This window comes from Plecotus auritus (assembly GCF_963455305.1).
Source record: "Plecotus auritus genome assembly, chromosome: 7".
Lineage (NCBI taxonomy): Eukaryota > Metazoa > Chordata > Mammalia > Chiroptera > Vespertilionidae > Plecotus > Plecotus auritus.
Genome location: NC_137774.1, coordinates 56,410,308 through 56,419,975, shown reverse-complemented (window position 1 = coordinate 56,419,975; position 9,668 = coordinate 56,410,308). Strand labels below are relative to the sequence as shown.

At 61.3% G+C, this 9,668-nt stretch overlaps 1 protein-coding gene across 7 annotated transcripts in view; it reads right to left on the bottom strand.

Moving 5' to 3' along the window:
• Positions 1-2,715: 2,715 nt before the first annotated feature.
• Positions 2,716-9,668, bottom strand: part of KCNJ12 (potassium inwardly rectifying channel subfamily J member 12) — a 42,601-nt gene continuing 35,648 nt past the window's right edge. For all 7 annotated transcript variants that reach the window (XM_080682772.1, XM_080682775.1, XM_080682770.1 and 4 more), the window contains one exon: positions 2,716-8,934. In XM_080682772.1, coding sequence (XP_080538898.1) covers positions 7,592-8,875 — 1,284 coding nt within the window. In that variant the 5' untranslated portion in view covers positions 8,876-8,934 and the 3' untranslated portion in view covers positions 2,716-7,591. The remainder of the gene's footprint in view (positions 8,935-9,668) is intronic.

Genomic DNA, 9,668 nt, shown 5'->3' with positions numbered 1-9,668 from the left:
GGAGGAAGGGAGCGGCAGGTCATTCACTGGGGAGGGGGCGCAGAGGGGGGTTCACAGATGACGGGAAGGGGCAGGCAGGTGGCGGGCAACAGTACAACAGTGCTTTCTGGGAAATGGCCCATAGCCGGTGGGGGTGGGGGGAGTGGGGCGCTGGGGGGCATGGAAAAGTCCATGGGAAGCATGTTTGATCCGGCACCAGGTGTGTGTGCTTGTGTGCTTGTGGAGGCTGCAGGCGGCCATCTCTGGGGCACAGTGCCTACAGCACCCGGTGTTCCCAGGTGGTCTCCTATTTAAGTGCTAGCCAAGCCCGACCCTGTTGAGCCTCCCAAATCAGAGTTCTGGCGCGTTCAGGGTGGTGTGGCCACAGACGCCGGCCCTGCCTCCAGGCCCACTGCCCTAGCCTCTTGCTGATCTGGTGCTCCCCCTCCCCCACCCGCCTCCTCTGGGACAGATGTCTAGCTGAGCCTTTCTCAGCTTCAGAAGGGTGCTGGCGGGCACCTCCTTTGGGGCTCAGGCTCCCTGGATGCTTGGCAGGGGGTACTCCCCAAACTGGACAGGATGGAGCCCCATGGGGATGGTGGAAAGCAAATGGGGACACCGTCCTTTGGTGGGGGTGTGGGGCTCCCGTAACTGGTTGGGGGCCACCTCCCTCCAGAGCACCGAGGTTTCTTCAATTTCCCCTGTTTTGGGGTATTGGGTCCCCAGAGGCACACTGGGGGCTTCCACCCAGGTGAGAGACACCTCTCTAATCGAGGGGTGCCCTCTGTAAGGTGGCGATACAGTTTCCTGATTGGGTGCTGTTGTTGGGAAGTGGCTCACCAGGGGCCCTGTTGCAAGAGTCGCCCTGGGGTTCACTCCACACCTCCACGTGGAGGAGGGGAGAGGCAAGACGCTCACCAGTGTTGGTGGTAGGGGTGGGAGTGGGGAAGAATCGGAGAATGACAGGAAGGGACAGCAAGGTGGCCTGCAACAGCATCCACTACCCAGGACTGCTCGTCTCTGGGGCACAATGCCTCCAGCACCCAGTGTTCCCAAGGGTCTCCATTCTGCATGAGCCAGGCCGGCCCCATCAGCTGCAGGAATCAGACCAGAGGGGTGTGTTCAGGCAGTGGCAAGAGTCTCACTCACAGCTAGCCTCTCACCGTGTCCCGCTGGCCTGCCAGGGCCCGTGTACCCGTTTCCCATGCAGTTAGTATTAGCTCTGCCTCCTTCCACTGCACAGGGAACTGGACCATAAATCACAGGCCACCCTTGTATTTAAGCCACTTTCCAGGGTCCCGGGGACTCGGCGGTGGGCTGGCCAGAGCGGGGCCTGCCCCTCTGGCCAGAAGCCCAGGGGCCTGGAGGGCCCTGGCCTGGGCTGAGGTCGCTGGACCCGGTTTCCCCTGAAATGTTGCTTCCAGATGGGGAGGCAGCCCGGGAGCCTGCCACCTGGGTGGATCACCTGGCACCTCGGTGCGCCATCTGTTGGCAGAAGCCCATTGTGCAACCATCTGCTCCCTCTATGTCCTGCCCCTCAGCCCCAGAGACAAGGCACCTCCGCCTTTGGACTTGGCGCTCCCCCAAATCCAGACACCTGGACCTCTGCACGTGTACTGATGGAAATGCCCCTGCTTTGTGAAAGTTAAGGGACGATGGCTGTTCATCCTGTGGCGGAGTCCTGGGCGCCTCTACGAGGGCACTATCTGGGTGCTGTCTGGGCGACAGTCCTCATGGGCAGGATGCTGTGTTACCCTCCCCCACAGGCCCTGGCGATGCCCCACCCCTGTGTGAGCCTCCCCAGCCCGCGCCCTTGCTCGGTGCCATGTCTGTGGGATCCAGGGTCGGTCTGCCAGCACCAGCCCTGCCCGCTGCTCAGCACTCCCTTGCGGGCAGGATGCCCACAGCGGTGAGGAAGGCAGGGCCTCCTCCGTTGGAGCGATGGCACACAAAGCCGCTGCAAATACCCACTTCCAGGGTTCTGTGTGAAACGGGAGTTCCGTTTCTCTTGAGCAGCGTGTAGGCGTGGACTGGCCTGACCCTATGGGGAGCATTTTAACGTAACAAGAAACTGCCTCACTGACTTCCATAGGGGAGTGTCCCTTGTTGGCCTCTGACCCAAGGCCACACTGCCTGCCCTTTGCTGACCCCTTTGGGACTCAGCTCCCTACAGGCAGAGCCCTCTGAGGCAGGCACAGAGGGCGGGCTGCTGGTCTTCCACCCACCCGCACTGTCACGGCGCCCCTCAGCCCAGCTGTGCTCTCAGCCTCCTGCCTGGCCCAAGGTGGGCCAGACAGGCAAGTAGGGGGCAGGGGGGCATGAGCAGCCTGAGTCTGAGGGGCTCAGGTGGGGGGCCCAGAGCCTGCAGTCTCATAGTGTCCAATCATGTGCCCCTTGCCTGCCACCCGCCTCAGTGAAGGCCCTACCACCCTCCAGTGCCCCCATCTCCCCCTCCTGTCACCAGTTCACCATCCTCCTTCCCAGCCACCCGGCCTCCCTGCCCTCTGTGCTGCCCCCTGAAGGTTCTGCCTGCAGGCGCTGTACCTCAGGGGTGGCCAGCTACAAGGGCAGGGCGTTGTGGCCTTGGGCAAGTCACTCACCTCCAGGCTTCTGCTATGAAGCCCACTCTTGCCTGGACAGAGCCCAGCCTCCCACTTGCCTGTCCGGCCCAAGTCCCCCTTTCCTCCTCGTCACCACCCAGGCCTCACCGTGCCCGTCCTCCACAGCAGCCGGAGTGAAGCCCATCATCTCCCCAGGTCTTTCTTGCTCCCACACAACTGGAGTCAGTTGGCCCAGGCCCAGCCCAGCCCAGGCTCTCCTGTGGGGACTCTGTCCTCAGGCCCTCCCCTCATCAGGCCTCCCTCCCGGCCAAGCGCTGCCAGTTCTCTGAGCCCATACCCAGCTCCCTGCTCAAACAGGACAGTCTGTCCCTGGACATCCAGTCACGGGCCAACCTGCTCCCCCGGACGTCTGCTCTGGACTCTGGGTGGGGCATGAACTCCAGGCAACTCTTCAAAGCTGCCCAGCAGGGCCTCTGTGTCGGGACCCTTTCATTCAACATTGTGGCTGTGAGATTCACCCAGTGTTGCCTGCATTCTTTTTCGTGGCCACATAATGTTGTGTGTGTGCACTTGAGGTGTATGTGTGTTTGTGTGCAGGCTGTGTGTCTATTAGTATGAGGCTGCATCCCCTTTTCGTTGTCCTAGCCCATCAGTGGGTTCACAAGAAGTTGTGAGTGTCTGTTGACACCGCCCCATCTGTGCCTCCTGCCCCTGTGATCCCTCTCTGCATGGGAGCCCCTTCCCACTGAGCCCTGTGGCTCTTCTCCAGAGCCCTGCGGCCGTGAGGAGGTCATCATTGCTGTCATGGGTAGATGGGGAGGGCCCCCTGGGTTGTACAGTACACAGTTAGGGCCCCCGCACTGCCCCAGGCCTCCTTGGGGGGTAAGCACCACCCTGGCCAGGAAGGGGAGGGGAAGGGGGAGGAAGGGGGAAAAGGGAAGGAGAGAGGAGGAAAGGGTCTCTAACACCTGGACCCGCACCGCCTGCCCAGCACTCAGCCTTCAAAGAACATCACTTCTCATCCAGACTGCACATGGGGAAACTAAGGCCCAGGAGGGGCTGTGGCTGACAGTCAGGAAGGATGGAACTAGGTGCCAGGTCATTCATTTGCTCCTTCTTGTCCAGCCAAACTATTTGCCAGAGCAGCCTCCAGGGACCCATCCTGGGTAAGGGCCGAGGTACAACCCAAGGCAACACCCCCAGGTCCTTTGCTGACGCGAGTTCTCTGACTGTGGAGACAGTGTGAGCAAGGATTCTCTCCCCGTGGCCTCGGCCAGGAGGCCGCTGAAAGCTGGAGGCTGAGCCCTGGTGTAGAGGAGTCTTTCCCACCACTGGGCCTGCATGTCTTCCTCCCGCCTGTGCGGGACCCTGCCAGCAGCCTCGTCTGGCCTACACTCCCACTCGGCTGCAGCAGGGGCATCCAGTCCTTCTCGGTCCCAGCTTCCTCTTCCACATCGGCAAGAACCAGACTGTAGCCTTGCTGGGGCCTCCCAGGGCTGTGGGTTTGAGTGAGCCTCTGCTCTCCTGCAGGAGGCGCACATCACATCTTTGCAGAAGGAAGGAGAGGTGGGAGGCCCAGGCCCAGAGGGGACAAGGCCATGGCAAGGTCACCCAGCGGGGGAGGGTGGCACAGTCTGGGTGGATGGTCTGGCTCCTCAGGGCCTGAATGGGAGAGGGTCTGGGGGAGGGGAGGGGCCACTGAAAGGGTGTGCCAGGCTCTGCGAGGAGGGGGCTCTGTCCTCTGTCCCCAAGCTGCTGCCCTATTCCACTCACCTCCACCTGTATGGCCCCCGGGAGCCCCCCTGCTGCAGACATGGGGCTGAAGGAGCACAGAACGGTGGTGCGTGGCAGAGTCGGGCAGGTCCTTCACACACACGCCTCCACAGGGTGGCACTCCAGGGGGCCAGGACCCATGTAACAAGGACTAGTCCCAAGGCCCACGCCTCCAGACAGTGCTTGGCACGAAAGTCACATGGAAGTTTACCACTTGAAATATATTTGAAATTTTGCTGTCTTACAAAGGGCAGACACCCCTACGCAGGGGGCTCCTTCCTACCAGGCCCCAACCCCCCGGGACACCGTGCAGACAGGAAATGGGCAGCACGGCACCACAGGGCAGAGAGCTGCATGCAGGGCACACACCTGGACACATGGCCCCTGACACACATACACACATACATACCGCCCCAGCAGGCAGGCCCCTGCTCAGAGCCTGGCACAGCTGCCACACAAACATACCACATGCATGTACATGTTCAGAGGGACAAATACACACGTGGCCTTCCACACACAATCACTCACTGCTGGAGGCCAAGGACTCATATACGTGTGTAGATATCACCTCACACCCAGGCACACGGAAGCCTCACCCACACATACGACGCATGGCCATGTGGACATGCCCAGGGCTGAGGGTCCATGGGACTCCTGTGCCAGCAGTGCTGACGTCTCTGGCCAGTGTCCGTCCTGAGCTCTGTGCCCAGCCGTACAGCCTGGTGAACATTCAAACCAATGCCCACATATAAAACACACACACACCTCTACAGGTAAGCACACACATAACTATGCGTGTGTGTGTATATACCTGCACACATACATACCATGCATGTATCTATGTTATCATTCCAGATCCACACACACAGATTGTCCTATGCACACATCTGTACAACAGTCCCGTGTATGACGCACCCACACGTTCATGCGCTTACTGGCAAAGCAATCACTGTATGTCTCATTTGAGCACAGATGAGACATCCCACATGAACCCACACACTTGACGCCCACTCTCTCAGCCACACACATTCCTGCCGGTGTGGCCTTCCCACAGGAGGCCCGAGGCCAGGTCTTCAGCCACCCCCACCTCTGGGCCTCCTGGTCCAGGGTACTGAGAAAATTCTTGGAAATTCCACTGCCTGGGAGGGCGAGGGTAGGAGCAGTTTGGAATACACACCTGCTCAGCACAGACCACACACCAAGTACACACACATGCATGCACACACACACACTTGCCACACACACTCACATGTGCACAAGCACCCCCACTCTTCTGTGTGCAGAACGTTCAGTGGGTTAACACGCTCTCCACACACCATGCGTGGGCACACCCCCTCACACTCTCCCAGGAGCCATATGAACCATGCTCTGCACACACCATAGCCCTGCCCAGCCACCCTCCATCCTCAAGTGCATTAAGGAGGGAGACTATTTTGGTCTTCAGCACAGGCAATAAATAAATAAATACATACATACATACATACATACATACATATATAAATAAATAAATAAATAAATAAATAAATAAATACAGGGAGGGAGGAGAGGGCAGATGAGTGAAAACACAGCCCCTACCTTTGGCAAGAGATGACAGGCAGCGAGGGGCTGCTCCCTGAAGGATCTGGGAGCTAAGCCGCCTGCGTGGGCCCCAGAGGGAACAGCTGAGCAGAGTGCACCTGGCCACCCCAAACCACCAGGACCTGGATTCCAGGGCCTCTGGCCTCGGCGCTGGATGGAGTGAGTGGAAGGCTGGCCCACCCAGACCCCGGCTTCTCCCTGTCCCCAGAGTCGCACTCCCTACTTGCATGACCTTGCATGCTGCCTCAGTTTCCCACTTGGGCCCGAGTCCCTGGTGCCTTCAGGCTGTGAGCTCTCGTGGAGGCACAGGTTGGAGCAGCTGGGGCAGGCAAGCCCAAGAGCCACTGGCTCTCTAATACCGACTTCCTTACGGGCCTGGTCACTTGGAGTGCAGCGCGCTAAGCTGTCCTGGGAAGGGGCCTGGCTCTGTCCTGAGGTCCAGCCCCCCTCCTCCTCCTCCCAGCTCGCTTCTCCACAAGAAGCAGCCTGCACTGGGCAGCTGCTGGTCCAGGTGCCTGTTTCTAGGCCAGCAGAGCCCACAGCCCCAAGCCCTTTCCTGGGTGTGTGCCGCTCCTGACCCCTCAGTGAGAGGTCACATCTCTCTGAACACCTTTCCTCTCCATTCAGGCAGGATGTGGCCTGTCTGCCACTCATGGGCTCCACCCTGCTGCCCGGGGTCAGGGGGAGCACCATCAGCCTGGTCTCTGCAGAGGGGCTGCGGGGACTTCATGGTGGAGTCGGGGAGGGGGTACAGGGGAGTCCTAGACCATGAGGAACTGAGCCAGACCCACGGTGTCTCTAAGGCACAACCCCTCTAGGCCCCACAGGGTGGGCTGCCAGGCACCCTCCCCAGGAACACCCACTCCTGCATGTTTGCAGCGGCCCATCTCTGTGGAGTGGTGGGGGCCACAGGCCAGCAAAGAAGAAAACAGCAAACACGGAGAACCCAGGGCGCAGGGGGGAGGGGCCCTCCGTGGCAGGCAGGGCTCACATCAGACCCTGAGGGGCACCTCTAAGGTGCAAAGTCTAACTCCAGAAACCGGCTTTCTCTTGCCCCAGCGCCCGCGTCCGTGACACCGGAGCCTCATGAGCATTAAGGGGCCCTGGTTTTCCCACCACAAATGGGACCTAACCCAGCTGTGAGCGTAGGGGCCACAGCGAGGGATGCATGGGCGGAGGTGGCCCTGGCCAGGCCTGGCCCTCACTGTGCAGCCTGGGCCCTCCAGCTTCGGGGAAGCTTGCGGAGCCTCCGGCCACAATATAATTCTGTGTCTTTTTTTTTTTTTGTAGCCCATGAATTTAAAAAAGGTTTAATCACATGTTAATTTTTTTTGTAGAGTCTTCCTCAAGCTGAGATTGAGAAAGTGGGGACCCATGATTTCTCCCCGAGTTAAAACCAGCGGGTGCCCTGCAGCCAGTGGCCGCACCCGGGGCTGGGCAGCCATGGAGCCCTTTGGGCGGACGGCAGCTCTTCCCTCAGGCAGACGCACCAGCCCCTGCGGCCCGGCCTGCATGGGCCTCTGAGGCCAGGACTGCCCGCTCCCGCAGCCCACGCTCCTGCCAGCCTCCCAAGGCCACTGTGAAGCACGAAACAGCTAATGTGCGACTGAGTCGGCCACCAGGGCCCCCGGCCCCTTCTGTTCTGCTCACACCCAGGGCCTGTCCCCGGTGATGGAGGCTGCTCCATGGCCCACGGCCACTCAGATCTCCGACTCCCGTCGGTAGGGCCGTGGCTCCAGGGCACTGCTGCCAGCAGGGGGCCTGGCGAGGCCAAGCCTGGCCTGAGGGCAGCCAGCCGTGTCGTCCTCGGCCACGTCCTCCTCGTCAGGGCTCACGAAGGCCAGCTCGTTCTCATAGCAAAAGGAGCTGGTGCCGGGCAGCAGGAACTTGTTCTCCGCCAGGTCTCTGGCGCTGCAGCGGGGTGTGGCGGGAACCTCGTAGGTCTTATGGAAGCGCGAGTAGTCGATCTTGTACTGGTTCTTCTCCTCAAAGAGGACGGGCTCGAAGCGGTGGCCCCAGAGGATCTCACTGGCCAGGTAGGAGCTGCGGGCCTGCGTGGTCATGGCGGTGGCCTCCACCATGCCCTCCAGGATCACCACGATCTCGAAGTCGTCCGCCTCCAGGTCCTGCCGGCTGATGCCAAACAGCGGGCTGGCCTCATCGATCTCATGCAAGATGGTAATGGGCGACACCAGGAAGATGCGGTCCAGGCCCTTGTCAAAGCCCACGTCCATGTCCAGCTGGTCCAGCGGGATGTATTCGCCCTCCTGCGTGACCCGGGGCTTGATGAGTTGGGCCCGCACATGGGCCTCCACGATGTGGCTCTTGCGTAGGTTACCCACGCGCCACATGAGGCAGAGCCGGCCGTCCCGCAGCGCCACTACCGCATGGTGGCTAAACAGCAGCGTCTGTGCCCGCTTCTTGGGCCGGGCCATCTTGGCCATGATGGCGCCGATCATGAAGGAGTCGATGATGCAGCCCACGATGGACTGCGCCACCACCATGAAGACGGCCACGGGGCACTCCTCCGTCACACAGCGCAGCCCGTAGCCAATGGTGGTCTGTGTCTCGATGGAGAAGAGGAAGGCGGCCATGAAGCCGTGGACTTGCAGCACACAGGGCGGGCGGCCACGGGCCTCCGCCGGCTCCAGGTCGCCGTGCGCCACGGCGATGACCCAGAAGATGATGCCGAAGAGCAGCCAGGAGGCGAGGAAAGCCAGCGAGAAGAGCAGCAGCATATAGCGCCAGCGGATGTCCACGCAGGTGGTGAACATGTCGGCCAGGTAGCGCTGTGACTTCTCATCCATGTTGGCGAACTCGATGTTGCACTGGCCGTTCTTCTTGACGAAGCGGTTCCGGCACCTGCGCCGCGTGTGCACCTTGCCGTTGCCAAAGCCATTGGTGCCCGACATGGTGACCAGGTGCAACCCGTCCTCCGACAATGACACGATGCTATATGGGGTGGCCTGGCCAGCTGCAGTCATCCCGGGCGCGGGGAGGTCCTGGCTCCTTGCCCCCACGTCGGCTCCCGGAGGGGTGGCTCCTGCAACAGAGGACAGTGGACGTCCCACACGGGCCCGGGAACTCTCCCCCTCTTGCCCCCGCCCCGCCCTCGATGTGGCTGGCAGATAGTTTGACCCTAATTTACCCCCAACAAAGACCTGATCTTCTCCCAGGGCCACTCCCACCCCCACCCCCACCCTCCTTGCTGTGAACAGTAGCAAGTGGGAAGCACTCAGCAGCGTCACCATCTTCCACCCACGCAGGGGAACCGTGGACCAGGCAGCCATGACGCACCCAGCACACTGGGTGGCCTTGGGGCCTGCACCCAGCACCACAGCCACACAGACACAGCTCCCACAGCTGGCAGCATCGTCAGCCCCTGGACACACAGGCCAGTGGCCACCCCTCCCCCAGTGCCCTGCAGGCATCTGCAGGCTGGGAGCCATGGCACCACCTGGCCCTGTGGGCATGGAGACCATCTGGCCACTTGCACTGGGGACGCGGGTGCCCAGGATGCCATCCTGTCTCAGCGTGCTGAGCCAGAAGGAGAGGAGTACCCGGCGGTGGGCCTGGACAGGGAGACCAGAAGCCGGGCAGGCACAGTCCTCCCACCAGCGAGGACCCCCAGCACCCTCACCCCACCTGTACTATGAGGTAAGAACTAGACAAGGCTGGAGCCCTGACATGTCCAGAAGACAGTGAGGCCCAGAGGGGAGGCCCCAGGACAGCGGGCTAGGAGCAGGGGCAGCAGGCGACTGGACACCCACCAGAGGC